The 19,747-nt window shown below is 44.6% G+C and overlaps 1 protein-coding gene across 1 annotated transcript in view; it reads right to left on the bottom strand.

The window, feature by feature from the left end:
- Positions 1–19,747, bottom strand: part of LOC138064734 (netrin receptor DCC) — a 608,179-nt gene that overhangs the window by 190,910 nt on the left and 397,522 nt on the right. Inside the window, exon 8 of the mRNA XM_068928548.1 lies at positions 4,869–5,025. Coding sequence (XP_068784649.1) covers positions 4,869–5,025 — 157 coding nt within the window. The remainder of the gene's footprint in view (positions 1–4,868; positions 5,026–19,747) is intronic.

The raw sequence follows: 19,747 nt of genomic DNA, 5'->3' as shown, positions 1-19,747 counted from the left end.
CTCCCACCAAACTGTCACACCCTCACCCTGAACGCATTAACACTTTGGGCTTCTGTGATATCCCGTGGCAATAAATGCCACTATGCTATTGTGAGTTGGGAGAAAAAACAACCCTTTTTTCTTTGTTTTACGCAGGCTGCCTGCCAACGTCACACCCGACAGTGACATCTTCTATGATGCCTTAAACCCTCCAGCTAGCAAGGAAAAAAAAACCTTCTTTATAAATATAAAAACCTTCTTTATTAAACCTTCTTTATAACCCTACACTTTTCTTTGTAAAATAGATGCCTAAAACTTTGCAGATGGGTGTTATAAAATATGTGGCTATTTTTCTCCCTTGAGCTTCAGAGCAGATACCTGAAGTTCAGTGACAGGAACCGTGCCCGTACACAAAGGCCACCACCAGCTTCGACTTACAGCACAGGGATTATCAAGGCACGGATTTAACACCGGGCAGGTTTCCTGCAGAAGCGGCGCTGGGAGCCTCCCCGGTACTGCCATCGCTCACCACCGCGCGCCGGTGACGGCAGCAGGTGAATTTGTGGTCTGAAACAGCCACGGCCAAACCTTCTGCTGAAGTTTTTGGATGCTGCCATAATGTGGGACAAGCAAACAAAGGGCCTGGCATCCCTGACCCAGGCATCTTTACCCTTTGGGTCTTCTCTCTTAAACCAATCCTGGCCACAAAGAATAGTCTAAAAATAAAAGACCTTGACTAAAGTCATTCAGTTATTTGTAAAATGGAAGCTCCGACACGTAATTTCCAGTGAGTGAAGATCATGTTATATCACGGTATCAGCATGTAGAAAAGATAATTACAGTTCCCATATATCTCTTAGGTTTGTAACAAATGCTTTTATAATGTTTCAAACACCTAATTAGTTACTTCAAGTAAGACAAGTCATGTTAATGTTCCTTGCTGTGAAATGAACACTATTAATTTTAAAATGGACGGACTTTTAGTACCGCAACTTCTTTCTCTCTTTTTTTTTTTTTATCTTCCATTATCATTCTCCCATGAAATTGTATAAAGTCCTTGATTGTAATAAGCAAACCTCAAAACAAATGTAAATAGTTCATCTGGGAATGATTTTTCAGAACCTAAGCTAATCCTGAAGATATGCTTTAATCAAATATAAGTTTTTGTATTCAATTAAGTGGTCCCTTGATTAATTTCTTCAGTCTGCATTATGCAGGAAGTTAATCTGCAAGATCTATTGGCTTCTGGTGACCGTCTAGGCACTCACTAATTTGTTATTAGAAAAAGTTCTAGTGAATGCTCAACTGTAAATAGTAAAGGTCCCAATTTTGCAAAAGAATACTGTGCTGATTTCAAGGGGCATTTTTCTTTCTTTTTTTTTTTTTTTTTTTTTTTTTTTAAGATTAGGGCATTTCATTTCATTTATTAGGAAAAATATTTGCTAGCAGTCACTTAAAAAAGAAGGATGGCTACTAATCAGAACCCATTATTCAAACCAGCTTGACATTTCAAAGGTTGCAATCAACAACCAAACTGCATTTTTAGTCCTTGTGTCTTGCCTAAAACACTGAACAGGAATACATTACTGCATAAACGCTTCTTTCTTTTTATAAATAAATTTAGTGGATTTTTCATTTTCAATTAGATTTTGAACTTTAAGTTTAAATATAGTAAAGTAAATTCTCATCAAGAGGGCAGAACTACTTTAAAATTATGCCTAGGTGATTAAATATATCTTGGGATTGTTTCTGAGGGGTCGTTTGTGGGGGGGTTTGGAGACATATGCAAGAACAAGAGCAAATGAGCAGATACAAATGATGTCTCTTTCTTTGCGGTAACTAAGATGCTCTACTATCACATAAACACCAAAGGCCTGTAGGAATCTCTCTTCCCTGGTTCAGGAGGAAACCAAGAAGTGAAGGCCGAGGGAGGGAGGAAGACGAAAAGAGGAACAAACAAGTGGTCCGGCAGAGCGGGAACTTTGGTCTCCAAATCAGATCAGGAAACGGAGCGGCACAAAGTAAGACCTACAATAAGGCCACGTTTTAAACGGAGATCAGCCCAAATTATTCCACCACTACCAGATTTTGTAGAACATGTGAAATCTGAACCGGGCAGGGGTTGCTCGGCTACCGAATCGGGCCCACTCGGCAAACGCTCAGAAGGAAAAGGCTCTGCTCTAAGTTACCTGGCAGCCGAGCGTGGGCCCAATCCAGATCCAAACGCTGCCGATTCTGAGCAAAGACGGAAACGGATCCAACGTTCCCACCCGCAGGCCACCTCGAATTTAACAAAAAACGAAGCTTCAGAAGCAGGCGGCCGCGCCAGAGGTCTAAGACCGGCTTCATAAGCTGCGGTAGAAGGCCGACGCGTTTCAGTGAGATGCATCTGCTCCTTCTTTCGGCGATCGTGGCGCGGGGCGACGTGTAGCCGGGGTGGCCGGCCGGCCCCGGAGGCCACCGCTGGAGATCCTCTGCCCGGGCAGGAGAGGTCTCCTCAAGAACCACACACAATATTCCCCCCGCAGCGACCTTGTCCTCTCCCAAGTCCGTAACACGGGCTTCAGGCACTCGCGGCTTCCATGCGTGGAGCTGCACGTTTCCGTTCGAAGAGCAAATCCACACCACACGCTAACAAACCCACACCTGCTGGCGGCCCCCACCCTCGACACCTGCTGCTCCCGCTCCCCTTTTCAAAATCTCGCTTTTCAACCTGAGCTCCCGCCTCCAGCAGAAGCTTTTCGGGGCGCAGGTGTATTTTGCGGCCGCTTATTTATTTCCCGGATAGATTTACGCTTTGCTCCTGAGAAACCCGCCTTTCGCCTCTTAGGCGCTCTTTCCAAGAGCCCGTTTGATGGCGGCGAGACGCCCGCGGGCAGCCGCTCCCCCTGCAGCTACGGCGGTTTCTCTGAGAGCCCCCTTGCATCCCTGAGGTTAACGTCACAACGCCAATTTCATTTTTTATTTTTTGGAGGGCGGGGAAAAACAGCTTTTTTGTAAAAAAATAAAAATAAAAATAACGTGCAAACACTGAGCGACTCAACAACGCCATGGGAGCGTTCAAAGGAAAATTACGTTCATTTTGTTCAGTTGCTTGCCTGAAAGTTTGCAAGACTACAGGCGCTGCTCGCTGTGACTGAATTGGGAGACGCGTATTCAGTCGCGCTGGAACTGCAGGTGGTAATTTAAGCCTCTCGCTGAGCAAGCACAGGGTTTTTTATTTTTTAGCACAGAGCTCCCAGATTTCTGCAAGAGACCCTTTAACAAGGTGTGCATCTAGTCGGGAACCAAACTTAAGGCATCTTTCCGGTACTTAGTGCTTTACCTTGAGCAGCACTGCTGAAACTCTGGAAGAAAATTACTTTTAGGTGTAAGGCATCCGGAGTTAGCTCTTTTTATATAACTCAGAGATACCACCAGTACTACAAAAAAAGTCTTGCATCAGAATATTAATATTTTCTCCTCGCTGTTCAACTGCTAAGGTGCCCTACCGAGCTAGAACAGGCCTTGTTCCAGGTCTGCGTGACATCTCGGACGTTTTTAAGATAGCGTTAAAATACATGAGACGCGACTACAGCAGCGCTCTGCCGCGTTAGCCCATCTCTCGTGCCCGTCGGCAGCTCTCGGAGAGCTTTAGGGAAACAAAAATCTCCGGGCACGTTTCCCCCGACTATTGCCGATGCCTCCGACAGCAGACCGAGGCCGGGACCCATATATCCTTGCGTGCAAGGATACTTGATACCTTCTCGGTACCCACACAGAGACAGCTGAGGAGCAACGCGGCGGAGGCTGAGCATCCTCCGCTCCCGCTGAACTTGGCCGTCCTTCTTTGCGCCTCAGTTACTTTGCTAGGGCCAATGAATATCTTATCCAAGTGCCTATCTTTAATTCATCTTCTTCTTAATACTCCAGCCTCCACCACCGGCCTCAGACACACCAACCTGAGAGCCTCCTCCTAACACAAGAGCGTCAATCACAAGCGCTGGGGTGCGGGGGTACTTTTGGTCCGCTCTCTTGGACAAGATGGATACAGCTTTCCACTCAGCATCTGCCTCCCGCAGGACGTACTGCGGTGGTAACTAGACGCCTACAGCCAGGGAGGCATCGGCAGCCCCGATGCCCACGGCAGCGAGGGGGCTTGGCCCCCTGCGCTGGGCAGGGGCGCATGCTGGTACCACAGCCTAGCTCCTGCGCACCTTCTCGAACAAAGAGGTTAAACAGAAAAAATTCAGCGCGCAGCAGCCGTGGGGCTGGGGAAAAAAGCACTTCAGCAGTTGCATCTGGGTTCCCTGGGTGTAAAACGAGCGTATAACGATGGGTCTGTAGCGCCGTTATTGCAGAATGGCTCTCTACTGCCCAGCTCTAACACATGGGGCCAGAACGGCTCAGGCTGCTCCCATTTGATTTGCAATAATGCAATATCTTCATTGCGCAGTCCTAGGTTATTTTCAAGATCTTACACCTTTTGCACCAAAGGCAGTCCTCCTCTCAGGTTGATTAAAGCTCATCAAGTTCCACCTTCACTAGGGATGCAAACAGCACTTGAGCGCATGTCTTCAGAAGAAGATGAAAAGTAAAACATGGAGCTACTAATATTTTGTTTTATGATAGACAAGTGAGCTGGAGGAGGCAAGATCCTCAGGCATCACTGTCACCACAAACTGTCCCTAACGCCAAGATGATGAGTACTGTTAGATAAACTTTTGATATACAAAGTCTGCAAAGATAACATTTCTGGCTTCACACTGCTTCCCACCACAGGGAGGAGAAGACAAACTTGTGAGAATCACTTGCAAGGTGCTTCTCTAAAGCCTTCAGGCCCTTTCAGGAATGCGCCCACGCAGAGGAAGGCAGCGGGACGCTCACGTGGTCCCAACGGCGGCACCTACCTGTTGACACCTTCCCTGGAGAAGTAGACCGTGTACGCCTGGACGCTCCCTCTCGCATCGGCGGGTGGGCGCCAGCTGAGACGGACAAACCGACTGGAGACCAAGACAGGGACGACATCTCGGGGGGCAGAGGGGAGGACACTGGAGCTCGGGACGGCTGGAGGGGAAGGAGAGGCATCAGTCAGAGAGGCTGGTGGCACCGGGGGGTCGGGGGTCGGGATGAGCGCAGTAGTGGACACAGCTAAGGTGTCACCAAACACAGGGCCAAGGTGGCGTGGGAAGAGTGTGAACAAAATGAAAAAAGGATAAAAGAGAGAGAGAGAAAAAAAAACTAGCAGTAAAATCACACCTTAAAATATATCACCCTGTACCATTAATAACCCTCAAAATTAAACAGCAACAAGCAAAATGTGAACAGGGTGCTTCCCCTGATACTTGGAAATTACTTCTTGTACACGTGACCATGGAGCCTGATGCACTGCTTTGTTCACCCACATTCCCCCCTCCTCGTCTTCTATGCCCAAAGCTGCCAGAGTAGTAACTCACCACTCAAAATCTGATGCCTATAAACCCACGGGTCTGGGAAAAGTAGAAAAAAGTAGAGTCCAGCATATGACTTATTAGATAATTACACCAAAGTAGGATATACAGAAAAGGAAAAAGACCATGAAAGTTAATATCAACCCTGATATATACGGAAAAGTGCTCGGTCTACGTGCAAAATCCAGAAATGGCTAAACTGCTGATTCGAGCAGTAAAATTCATCTTATAACAGTATCTCTTTGCAGAGTTTAAGGGTCTGTGTGTTGCTCACCAAGCGTATATGAAAGCTGGCCTAGCAACACAAACTAACAACAAATTCAATATGTAATTTATTATTCAACAACAGTGTCAGCGGTCAGCTATATCCTGATCTAGCACACGCATCTCAGGGATCATCCGCAGTCACTGAACCTTCTCTGAGGCCAAACATGCAACGCCAGGCCTGATTTCATAGGCCACAGCTGCCTTCAAATGCAGGTTTGGCCACTGGTTTCAAATTAAAAAGCAAACTTTCTTCATAATTGCAGGTCATTTTTGGTCAGTCTTTGTATATATATCGGTTAGTTACCATATTAATAGCATTAATTTACTGTGAGATCATTAAAAGCATTGAATTATCTAAACAGCTTATGTAGGATAGTTTTATGTAAAAAAGGTGACATTCACTAAATACTGGCTTAGCGTTTTTATCTTCCCTATATTATTATTAACACTCATTAATATCATTATTATAAATAATAAATACTACTACCCCTTCCATGTTGTCATCAATCGAAAAAAGAAGGAATTAAGGAATTTCCCGGTGGCATTTCCAGTGTAATGATGTGTGGAAAAAATAATACTAAGCCATAGTCTCAGCTCTTTCAGCTGCACAGTTGTGATACGTTATTTGCACTGAGATTGCATTTAGCATCCTTAGTCATGGGCCACTGATCTAAATAATGTGCAAACACAAGACTAAGTATAATTCTGTGTACATTTATATTAGAACGACGCGACTATTTTGCTTCGCAGTCAGACTGAGCAGATTTGGGCTTCTGATCTATTCTACATGTTGACTTATGTATTATAAGCATAAGTGCACTATCTTCTTCTAATGAGGACTGGATTAGGTAAACATCATTAGAGAAATACCAAGGGCAAGATCTGAAAAAACACAGACACACACCTACAAGTCTTTGCCAGTGGAGTTTGGGTACCTAAATCAAAGACAGTAATTCAGAAAACTGCCCCATTACTAGCTACTTTGGCATCTGAGGGTCTGCACAAACTCTCAGTTCCTCCAAAAAATACTCAGGTCTCTGGTTCCTCTGCCAAAGAGCCATCATCTTAGTTGAGCAGGGCAGTCTGGGCACCTCTCTTCCACCGACGGTGATTTTGTATTCAAAAATTTGCAGGAAGACAAGTTCTAAGTCCCGACATTTACACTTAGGTGACTATATGTGTGGGTCTATGTACAAGCTCAGTGTCTAAGCTCCCACCACGGAAAATTCGAGATCACAGATGATGGAATCATCAGATAACACGGATGCTGGAGCCTAAAGAGCTCCTCAAACTACCAAATGGCAGGAGCTACCTTCAAACATGCTGAATAAGTACCTAAAAAATGGAGCTGAATCCATAGCATCAGTGTCCCCGCGCAGGCAGACCCCGTGGAGTCTGATCTGGTAGCTCAGGGCATACTTAAATACATGGAAGCGAGCAAGATGTTCATGGTAGAGAAATTACATCCATTTATCACTTGGCATTGTTCACCTTGTGTGCAATTCCTAATGGTTACAACATTAACTAAGGGAACGGGAGAACGGGGCTACAGCCGATGCTTTCCCACCTGCTGGTGTCCGAAGCCCTTGGCCCAGCGCTTCCTAGTCTGGGTCTATCCGGCGCATACGACCCTTTGCCAACTACCCCAGAGCTGCCGGTTCCACTCCCAGAGCTCGGCTTGGCCACAGCAGCGATGAGCCGCCGCATCTCTTACCATCCTCTGCTGCTCTGGGCCATTTGTCCTCGCTATGGCCTTTGTTCTGCCAGACTGTGCAAACTGACCTTGACAAATTATTTTTGCAAACAACCCAAACTTACTAAAATGATAGCGACAAAACTGAGGTGAAAAGCTGCAAGCCAGGGATGGGAGTTCTAGTCCACTAAGTATATATTTTACTCTGGCTTTCGGTAAACTCTGTAGAGCTATCACTGACAAAAGCAATTTCACTTTTATTGTTGCTAGCAGTGAATAGCAAACATATATAGTACAATAGTACAATATAGAAAAGACATGCAACCTGAAATTATCTCCGCAAGTAATATCTGAAATCCTTCACTCTTTCATAGGACTATACAAGATCAATCCACTGCTTGTTAAATTGTCTACATCAGAGTTTGACAGGGTCTGATTTTAGCCTGACGTGATTTATTTAACTCCTTATGAAGTTTAGTTTTCTCTGCTCTCGTGGCAGGGGGAATAACCATCTACCTCTACATGGGAGCATGAAACATTACTGCTCTGATTCACTTTCCACAGGCATAAATCACCACATACTCAACAGAGGGAAATCTGAGTCTAGGCCAATACGTCCTGATTTTCATATGTTTCCATTTAGAAAGGCAAATGGAGCATCTCCATTCTTGTAGTCCTGAAGCAAAAGTTTTCCAGAAAAGTAGAATATGTTTGATGTAGATGCTCCGCACCTGCTTGTTTACAGACTTTATTTGTGAAATAAAGATCGGTTGTAAAACATGTACAAGGCCACTTACGGACTTTTTAAACAGCTAAGGGCAAAATTTGCCCTGATTTAACCTGTGCAGCTGCACTTAGCACTGGAACCTGTTGCTGCTTCGTCTCTCACGCTGTGCGCCATGCCCATTCGCCAACACTTCCCATATATAGCAGTCACAGGCTATTTGTAATTTAAAATACTGGAGTGAGATCTAACTCAGAGACAGACTTTTTTTTTTTGTAAATGTAGCTTTAGCATGTCTGCATGCAGGAGAGTGCTGCTTTCTTGCAAACTCAAGAAAGGAAGAATGGAAAATGCTACTACAGTTCACGTATTATTTCTTTCCTATCATGTGAACATACATGTGGCAGCTTCAATAGCTCTTAAATACAGACATGCTCACGTAATGGTCTACACACAGAGGGAAGCAGATCCTAGCAGCAGCACCTCTACCCTTTAAATGACAACAGTGAGAGACTGGTAAAAGCTTACGCGGGGTATACAAGAAGAGATGATGAATGAATCGAAAAAAACCCTCATAACTATATCCCACAAGGGATGTGATGTCAGGAAGATGTACCACCATAACTGCTAAGTGGAGGTGGCAATATATGACATCGGTCATTTTCCCAGAAGACAGCACGGGGCAGAGACAGGGCGTGGGCAAGAAGCACGGGACACTGCGACACTCCTCCCAGCTCCACAGCAAGGAGCCCATCACGGTCGCTGCCACCAGCCGGGCTACTTCCTCCTCCTGGGCATTCACGTCTTCGCTTGCATTTCTCTCCATCTTGCTGCGTGCTGTGGAGCGCATAGACATCTCCCACCTCGACTCTCACATTCCTCCCAACATACAGACAGCACCTAATCGACCAGCCGACGTGAAGATCCTGCCAAAACCTCTATAACCTGAGCTCTGGTCACGTCCCATCTCTACTTGCTTCCGTGCGTCATTCACATCCTTTGGTTTCCAGGCCAGCACTATCTATCTTAAACTGAAAATATCTCACCATCTACGTCCTCTTCTTTTCAGCGTTCCAGTGACTAGCAATTTGCAGGCATTACAAGCTGTCCAATGCCTGGCACTCTATATTCATGTTTCCAAAACTCCATTTATTATGATTGAGAAGTTACTGTGCTTACAGAAAATATTGCTCTTGGATTTCAATTGGCAATTATAAAATTGGTCTAAAAGCTCTTCTAATAATCCACGTTAGGACTAAGTCCTGAATTGATGAGTTGACTCTACTGTTTCTAAAGCAATAAAGATGGGCATGTGTTTAATCACGCACAGTTACCTCCCACAGAAACTTAAACTTCTTAAGCGTATACTGTGTTGCCACTTCCCTACCTCTAAAAATCAAACTCATTTTTTCAGGGGGATAAGTTAATACAGAGAAGAATTAGCAACCTGTACACATGCATAAAATCTGTCTGTATCTCAGTGAAAGTGGTTAATTTTCACGGCATCATTCATTTAACACTTTTTTTTCCCCCAAAATTACAATCTTAGTGAAGTGATAACTATACAAGCTGTCAGTTGCCAATGTTTTACACTTAGAATTTGTGAAAATAAGAACATCTACTGCAGGCTATCTATACCTTTAAAACACTGTCAATTAAAACTAGTTGGTAAGATTTGAAACTCCATGCTTTTTCAGTAAAAATGAGAAACCTGCCACACTTTGAATCTTCAGCCAGCTCTCCGGCTGCAAATCATGCTTTCCCTAAATATCCTGATGCTGAAACACATTTCAAGACATCACATGAAAAATTTCAGCAAAGATGCTGCATGAAAATATTTTTGATGTTTTCTAACAACTATTTTTCAATTCCTCAATTTGAAACTATTCAACCATAGAGAAAATTTTTATATAGTTTTCTGTTTTAAAAGACTTTCGAAAATTTCACTAAATGTATTTAAGCACAGAAGGAACACACAGGCCTTCAGATAAGCATTTCACTTCAGGAAAGCAAGATGTTTCATTCAACTTAAAATAGAAATCTTTCGGATTAACTCAAGTCTCTTCCCCCCACCCCCCGCCATATTTTTCTTGGGTTTAGCACTTGAAATCGATTATTCATACAGCATGAATTTCAAGAATGACACAAAAATATGAATTTGTCTTCATCGCTCAATCCTGTGTTAAAAGGAAAAGCTATTTGCATAGAATTTTAATTCCAGAAGCAACATCAAATACATAATTACTGTCTAGTGTTGCTCTGTACACTCATATTCTGGTCAGTTCCATCTTTTTTTATATTCCTGTATTCAGGTAATTTAGTCATTTTTTCAGCACCTCTTTGACTCATCTTCCATCGAATGAATTGTAGAAGATATAACTGAGAGAAAAGCAAGCTGCAGGATTATCTGCAACTCAAGAGTTACTGCATATGCAACACTTAGGAACTGCAAAAGCGAGGCATTCTTCCATTAAAATAAGCTTATATAAGAAGATCTGTAATAGATATCAATTTTGGCTGATTCTTCATTTTTTAGGGCACAGACATTTTTAAAAGAATTGCTCTCATTTCGTTTTACAGAATGCCCATTTATTTTAATGGGGCAATGTCATTAAATCTCCTAACTGCAGCAGCTCATAAAGTTTAGAGGACGGCAGCAATTTCTGGGGCCGGTCCTCTGAGGAGGTCATTGGCTGGCCCTAGCCAACGCAGGCCACACAACAGCCACAGTCTGCTGCAATCCCGCGTCCATTTTTAACCAAAAAAAAAAAAAAATCCATCAATACTCATTTATGTTAGGGGAGGAAAAGAACAACTCTAAACACCACCACCACCGAGCAGGTGCGTAGAGCACAAATACTCCAAATCTACTTTGCAATTGCAACAGTACAAATATGAATTATGCAATTGTATTAAATCTGTGGCACATCACTAATTGTTTCTAATTCAGCAGACCACACCGAGGTCTGCGGATGAGAGGAGCTGATCTTTACTCAGCATTACTGTAACATGAGGAGATTTCATTTAGAGAAATCAGAAAATAAAAGCAGCCCTCTGCTTCCACGTTCCAGACACAGGTTAAGACAGGAACCAGATGGAAGAAAGCACTCTAGGATAGAAGGTATGTGCTGGTGAAGGAGCTGCATGAGGGCATGTTATTTGACGCAGGGATCACGGGCATGCCACCGAGCAGACACCTCGAGAGGGGAAAGCAAGGAGAATTTCTGCATTTGACACGGCACACTCACAGGACCATTACTAGCCCTGCTGGCCACTCCTAAAACCCAGCAGTGATCTGTGGCTTGGACATGGAGCCATGGGACATGGATCCAGCAGGACTGTCCCAGCTAGTCGAGGGTCTCTAACCCTCCCAGGTTAAGTGACAAAGTCAGGGAAAATCGTGAAACAGAGAAAACCAAATGAATCTCAGTGGTTCAGTCTGGCCGTTAAGTAACTCCTTACTTTGAAGAGGTGGATAATAAATTTTAATCTTGTTTTTGACCTAGAAGAAAAGCAGACATTGTATCAGATGACCTTTAGGTAGATACAAAATAGGTATAATTGTCTCAAATACGTATTGGATCTGACAAGTTATTGGCAGCTCACTACTTACAGCCAAATAAAACGCTCTTTTCTGCGCAAGCATCTCCAATTACCTTTTTTGAGGACCAGGCACAGATTTTGACCCTTCCCATTTTCATCCAGTCAATGAACCAGACAACGTGTTCTCCAAGTGCTATACCTAAAAGTATTTTCTCCGGCCACTATGTGTTTAAATCTATCCTCCAAGTGCAAGCAGAGATCTTATTTTTACAGCTCATACATGAGTGCATGCATTTGCATTTGATTTGTCCCCATGCATTATGTTTATCCAAAGACACCGAGCACATGCCAAAATGTCAGGGTACACTGGCATGTGTTTAAAATCTTTCAGTCCATATGCAGTGATACTAATCTACCAAATAAAAGATCAGACTTCCTCGTCATACGTACTCCCTCCTTCCTCGGTTCTTGCACAGCTATTCATTACTACCTCATGCCCATAAAGATGTTCCTAGCCACAAGTCATGCAGTACTCATTTTTATTATGCTTCTTTTATGACAATCAAAACTGTGCTATAAATCATTAAGTTCACGTGTGTCAATAATGCCTGATGTTACCATGAGAGGAATTTGCTCCCTACCCAGCATCTTTCGGGATTAAGTCAAGAGTTCTTTCAAAACAACATATACGCATCTGAAATAGAAAATCTCCCAGAGACTTGGGAGGGTCTGATAGTTGTACCTGGTGTAATAATAATCAGATTACAAGCTAAATACACGCTGTTGCTTCTCTTTTCTCTCTAGTCTCATTTTCTTAAATACAGACAACAGAGATGCACGTAAGAATAATAGTTTAATTGCAGAGTTGTGATAGAGGGAGGGAGGAGGCTAGTTGTCTGCTAAATAGCTGTGATCTGAAACTAGTAAACAGGGACACCTCCACAAAAAGAACGCCTGTGTACTTCCTCCTACGCTCGCCTCAAATCCCATCTCGACAGAGAAACGGGGCTCCCGCGAGTGGAGGAGTAGACAAGCTCTTGCCCAAGGACAGGTGACGAGACCCACCTGCGGCTCAGCACCAACTCTGCCAAGGAGCTGCGGCTGGAACGAGACACGGAGAAGCGCTAGGAGGGCCCTGCCGTGTCAACGCACCCTTGTCCACCCAGGCAGAGCTGAAGCAATTCAGGCAAGCCGCCGGTACTGCTGCACGCGCTATGCGTCCCCGTACAGTGACGGTACCGATGAGGGCCTCTGCTAGCTCCTCCCTCTGTGCCATGAGTTCCTCCAGCGACAGCTACCGGTGCGAGAAGGTCAGTCAAACATCTGACCGCACTTAGCACTTCACGCTAGGGAAAGGAAGATCCCAAAACACAACTGCCTCAGGCACGGAGCAGGAGGTGGTGGGGAGGGTCCCTCGTTCTCAAGGGAGTCATCCCATACCACAGCCCACACAAGCATCACTTATCCCTACATCGCAATGAAGGTTAAAGACGTGATGGAAATGGTTTAGGCCCAGGATACCCTGGTCGACATCTGACCTGGAGTCTTTCTGCTAGGCCACGTCAAAGCCTGGCACCGACAGCTCTCGGCTTTGTCACAGAGCCACCAGCATTGTGGGATGGAGGTGTCATGCCCAAGGAAGGCCTCCAGCTCTGCTTGCTGCACGGAGGGCCAACAGGGGGGAAAAGAGCGGAGGAGGCAGGCAGCAATGGAGGCACCGCGCATTTATAGTAGTTTTTGAAGGCTTTCATGCAAAAGAAAAGTATGGACCTAGGAAAAAACACATCAAAGAGGAAGGGGCTGAGGAAGAGAAGCAAGAGTTAAATAAGGAAAGCAGAGAAAAGAGAGTGGGTGTTCACTGAGCTGGCCAAGCTGGCTGCCACGACACAGGTGGCCTCACGCACCCGTGGCCAGCACCCTGCAGCACCTGCAGAGCCCGTCTGCTGGTTCACCTTAGCAATTCTCCTATAAATAACGACAGCTGCTTCCCTATCACTTCTTTAACTGCCGTAAACCTTGAGATGTTTCTGACGGCATACCTGAACGAGTTTTGGACACAGCAGTTCTCCAGTGGCAGTCAGACAGGCCGAGCCACACACAAACATGCACACGCACGTCTCTCTTACCATATATGTGAAAGAGGAGTGTTAGCATATATACATTTCTGTAAATATTATATGTCATTTCTTCCCTTTTACAGTTGAGAAAATTTGCAAGAAAAAGAACAATGGCAAACATGGCCATAATAGCTGCTCATATCTAGGCAGCGAGCGGAGCTTACTAATCAGCTGACACCATACGCTAAAATGAAATAAAATTAAATTAAAAAAAAATCAATGGGCAAACCCATCACCGCTCCGCTGTACTGTTTTGAAGCAGCGCCCTTGCTTTCCCCTGCAGTGCTGCGAGGGCAGCGTTGACGTCGCCGCGCAAGTGACATCTGTCATCACCAATTAGTCACTAAGAAAAATGGGGGGGAGGTGAGGGGCAACGGTTTGCTGATTGCACGAAATTCAATCACCCGCAAACGTTCCCCGAGGAAACGCTGGTCAGTTCATCTAGTCCACCGTCGCCAATTCGCCGCGCAATAGCTGCTGCTGCTCCCTGGAAAGCAGAAACGCACTCAAGATTTTTAAAGCCGAGGGACTCCGAAAGAATTTCATGGTCACATACCGACAGTGGGAAACAGAAACCATAAATGCTGGAATCATCTATGATGTTCAAAACGCAGCGAGGGGAGCGTGATCATGTTTGTTCTTTCGGCAAGGGAAAGTCAGCAGTGCAGCGGATACTTCTGTTCATGATTGGGACAGCGGTGGGAAGGTCAACTATTTGCCACTGTTCTTGATGAGCTTATCAGCCCCTTCTGTCTTGTGGTCAGCAGCTCTCTGCAACAGCACGCTGCCTACGGGTCCTCAGTGCTACCGCTGCCTGAATACCGCGGGCTGCACAGTTGTTCAATGAAAGTTAAACTTGCTTTAATACTGAGCTCTGAAGGGTTTCAAACTATTCCTGAAGTTGACCAAAAGTTGAATGGTAGTTTTTGCTGAAGGAAAAAAAAAAAAAAAAGGAAGGAAGGAAAAGTTTGGAAACCCAAGAACATTTCAATTTGTCATTTTGAAAAGTAATTATTTCTTTTAAGAAACATGTGTCTCAGCTTGTTTTACAGGAAACTTTCCAACCTCTGATTTTGAAATATCACCTTCTCATTTTTTAAAATGGAAAATGGTGTGAATTTAAAACTTGAAATATATTTAAATCAAAATTTCACCTTTATTCTTTAAAGCACCCCAAAACTATGCAAGCTCTAAGCACCTACACTAGTAACCGTGATACACTGGAAGATTTTGCATTTGTACCCTATGATTTTGGACAGACCTTTCTGAGAGCTAGACTATGCACTTAAAGCTTGCTCATGCTTTGAGCTGTCAATCTTCACGACATATCTCCAGATCTCTCTCTTTTACCTGGAGTAAGAGCCACAAAGGCACATGCAGGTCCAGCACCTCGCACTAGTGAGACCTTCCAGGTTTTCAGCCAAATGCTACTTGGACACAAGAAAGTAAGATCTCTGAATTATACTGAACTCATTTCTGCTACTAAACTCCCTTAAGTTTCTGCTGATGGACAAACACACAAGCCTCCAAGTCGTGGCCAGGTCACGTTGCCTGAAGCTTTAGCTTGTAGATGACCCTTCGCTGAAAATGGGATTTAAAGATGTGCCCCTGTTCTCAGGATCTGGGCCAAATCCTATGCTTTCAGAGAGCATGGAACAAAACACTTTCTAATGTCAACAGTGATGATGTATTTTATAGCTAATTAATATATATATATATATATATATATATATATATAAATAATTTCAAGGAAAGTTTCATAGCTGAGAATCCCAAGTAAAACACCTAAATGCTTCAGAGAAAAGACCAGGAGAAACTGAACACCACCATCTTCAGAGCAGGGTTGAAACAACATGAAGGGAATAAAGAACAGGAGGTCAACATGGAGGACAACAAAACACTGAGTGTTTTTCACTACTGAAGCACTGTTATTTCATACACAGTAAGAAGCTGTAGCACCTTGTAATTGCAAGGGCAGCCATGAAGTATTAGGGAGGCCAACTCCAGTCTAAACCAAAAGGCGCTCTACAACAGCAGAAATGTGTCATACTTTAAATCCCAGTGGACAGCCTGGCAAAATGACATATCTCTACCATGAGCAAAAAGGGTGCCGTTGCACGGCAGTGACCTGAGCTTACAATTTTGTTTGTTTTTTTTTTTTTTAAACTCTCAAAAATCTAACTGGACTTCCTTGCAGTAGCTTTGAAAGCTGGTACACAACGCAAATAGCTTTGAAGGAAAAATGGAAAGAGAGTGGATTTCCCAGCCTTGGAAACTACTCATCCCTGGTAGAAAATTCATGGACCCGCTAAACGCTGCCTCCTCGCAGCCAACGGGACAGCAGCTCCTCTACACGGGCACTCGGAATACCTTCTCCTACGTCCTACTCCTACGTCCACTGCATAGTTCCCATCGGCTGTGTCTTACCACCTCTGTTCTCACGAGCGGTTTATCGTCATTGCCTTAAAAAGCTTTTCTCCTCCTATCGGCATGTTCAGCGCCTGCAACGGCCGTTTAGTGCCTGCTGCTCAGCCCGCGCTTGCTCCCTCCGTCCTCGTCTGCTGGAGACGACGCTATCCCTGCTACTTGCCTGGGACGCAACACACCTGTTCCCAAGCTTCAGGTTACTTAAGCCCTCGGAGAGAGTGGATCTCCACAATGAATCTGACTTTAAAAACCACATACAACACCTAGCTACTGTGGCAATAGACGGCAATAACGTATAAGTAAATAAGACAAACCTTTCACAGCAATTTGCCTGAGGAGGGATTTTTACCTGCCAAACCCTTCCTGGGGCTGTGACTACTTCGTTCCATCGTGCAGCAAAAAACTGGCCTAGCCCCACTGTTCCCAGCTGAAATAAATGCTTACGATCCACAATACTTTTTACATCTCTTGGTAAACTGCAAAAAAACGCCGGCTGGTTTTGCTTTACCAAACATCTGCCATGTTTGGCCAAGTGAAAACGAAGGGAAGAGCAAAGAGCAACTCGAGAGCAGCTTAACATGTATTTGTTAAGGAGCCAGTTCTGACTTCTGATCAGACAGCCCAAGCTGGAGACAGAAGAGGAGGAAAGATGGCTGGGCAATAAAGGCATTTTTCCTGGAATATAGGTATCCTGGGTTCAATTGCAAACTCTGCAAGGTTTTCAGCATACCACTGAGCCTCTCCCCTCTCTGCTCCTCTCCTCTCCCACCTGCACAAAGGAACGGCGGATGCTTATTTTTTATTGCTTTTTTTATGGTGCGGATCACAACATGCACTGTTCCTCAGGCACACAATAAAAGATGCTCCCAAATCACTTACCTTGACACAGGAGTCAACACGCAAGTACATTTAGTAACCTGAACGATCAGATCTTACAGAGAAAAAAGTATCAAGAGAGACTGATGAGGATCCAAGAGGTCTTTTTCCATCTGCTGTTGTCCAGGTGCCAGGACTAGTTTGCTCTTCCCACTACTTTTTTTCCTGACATAGAAATTACATCAGCTCAGTCACACTGAATTTCCTTTTCAACCCATCATTTTATTGTACGGTCTGTGTAAAATTGGATGAAATAGATACTACCATCCAGCTTAAAAATAAGCAAAGACAAGAGAAACATCCGAGTCCAAACGTCTTGGGAAGTGAGATTTTAAATAATCCAGACAGCTCTTGAATGACTTCATTTTTTGTGAGGCAAGACGCAGGGACAGCTCCGCTCTCCCGAGCCCCGGAGAGCGCACCGGCTCGCATCGCTCCCCCGTGCCCAGCCAGCCTTCAAGCAATACAAAACCCCTGCTCTTCACCCTTCCGTAAAAGTACTTTAAACTGCCTGACCGATTAAGAAAAAAAAGTAAAGGGAGGAAGGTGAGAGACAGGCAGACGGACACATTGACCAACAGGCAGCTGGTGCAGTCACGTAAACGGGAGGGAAACAGTCCAAAAAGCAGCGGCACAGACAGGCAGTGGGCAGCATCGCCGCGCGGGAGGACGGCAGCTCGTCACGCCCCGCGTGGAGCAGCTCGGGAGCCTTCAACAGCGCTGGCCAAGAGCGAGGCAAGAGGGCCATGGCAACTGAGGAGCAGCTTCAATAGGCTAAGACGGGTTCAATGTAAAGGAAAGGTGATGCCTACCCAGAATAAGAGTTGTACGCGGGTGTTTTTTTCTCCCTGTGTCATAAAAGTGAGTGGTTTAATAAAGCCTATGAATCTTTGGCAGGGAGGCAAAGCCTTCAAGGGGCTGGAAGACCTCCCAGCACCCCGTGTGAGATGTACGGCGCGCACCAAGGTAGCCTGAGAGCAGCACTCTTAAGAAAGAGGCATTTTGCAGCTACTTTGACCTTCGAGGCTTTTAAAAATAAACCATACGGTAGCGCACGGCACACACATACTTTGAGGAGATGGAATTCGTTAACAGCGAAAGGGTCTCGCGATCAGGAGACGACCCAGACGCTGCCTCCTACGCAACAGGGTAGTCTCAGCCTCCAACCGCACGTGCACCTCCAGGCCTGCGTGGAGATGTATCCAGCGCTGATGAGATAGGTCGGAGGCTCTGCTTACATACAGCTCAGGAGAAGTCACACGATGGGTCCTGGTGCCCCGAGTGTGTCGAACACCCATCGTGCTTGGGAGGCAGGACGTCTGCAGAAGTCACCCAGACACCTCGCCACCCAGATGGCAGAAAAGACCTGCGATCAGCTACAATGGCTGTAGTTGCAAGGCACAGGATCGTAGGGCCCAGATCTATAGGAAAATGGGCTTCATTAGTTGCATTGCTCCCAGAACAATTGCTCCACAATATGAATAACAAAGTTAGTAATTAGGAGGATTACCAACCTGAGAGAATTAGTGCCTGCAATCAATAATAAACCTATTAGAAAGCTCAGTGGTAGTTTACATTGCCACAAAAAAAGACACAGCAGAGATTTTAGTCCTGTCCCTTTTAAAAAAGATCTCCCCACCTAACCCAGCTAATAGGGTGGCAATCAGACTGGCTCGATATGTCTTCTGAGATAGTTATCACGGTAGAAAGCACTGAAAAAACGTTAGTGTATATGCTACATATTTCCTAAAGTAAGTTTTCCCAGAATATTGAATTTACAGGTAAATCAAGAAACCGGCAGAAGTAATCTATACATTAATGAAACGCAGCATGCCCCATTAGAAAAGCAGTTACCTTGAGACAACAGGAGCGATATTTATAGCAGTGTGCAGTGATACTAATAGTTTTGTTAACATTATCTACTTTGCCATAGGCTTAAAAAGAATTATACATAATAGTGGCAGTTATGGTAGCATCTTAAAAATTGCTGGCTTTTTGCCATTCTAATTCTCTCTTCAAATACTCCGTAATTTTCAACCTTTTTCTCACCTATTAGGTTTCAATTTTTCAGTTGAGAACCACCCACTAGTATTTTGTGAGGAAGGAGATAGGTAGGATCTAACAGGAGAAACATTTCACTCAGTATGGGGAAAAAAACATTTTGTAACATCCAAGAGATCCAGAGAAAACAATTTTGGCTAAAGTGAGAAATTATTGGAAAAAATAACCCGGGTGACGTGCCTTGAGCGCCAGCGGTGCCGGGTCTCCTCGACCACTGGCGAGACACCTTCTCTGTTGGGCTGCTAATATTGGGACAGATCCCACAAATTTCAGCTGCTTTCCTGGTGCTGGAAAGCCGAGCAGCTCTGTCCTGCTGTACGTTGAGTAAAGCAGCAGCTCGCCACAGAGGACTTGCTGCTACAAGCTGGATCAACAGTGCTACTCATACCAACCTCAACAAATATTAATTGCTATAGAACTCAGATTTTTAGTACAGTTGATTTTTTTTTTTTTTTTCTAAAGAAGGTGACAACATGATCCTCTTCCCCCAGCTCTGTTCCTTGGGGAATATAATCACAGTGCTTTTTCTTTGCCTTGAAATGTTGCTTTCTTTTTTTTTTTCCCTAGACAACGCTTTGAAATAAAGCGGCATTTCTTAGCAGCAAAATTGGAGAACTAAGAAAAGAATCCT

Source organism: Struthio camelus, chromosome Z (genome assembly GCF_040807025.1).
Source record: "Struthio camelus isolate bStrCam1 chromosome Z, bStrCam1.hap1, whole genome shotgun sequence".
NCBI lineage: Eukaryota > Metazoa > Chordata > Aves > Struthioniformes > Struthionidae > Struthio > Struthio camelus.
This window is presented reverse-complemented; position numbering and strand designations above follow the sequence as displayed.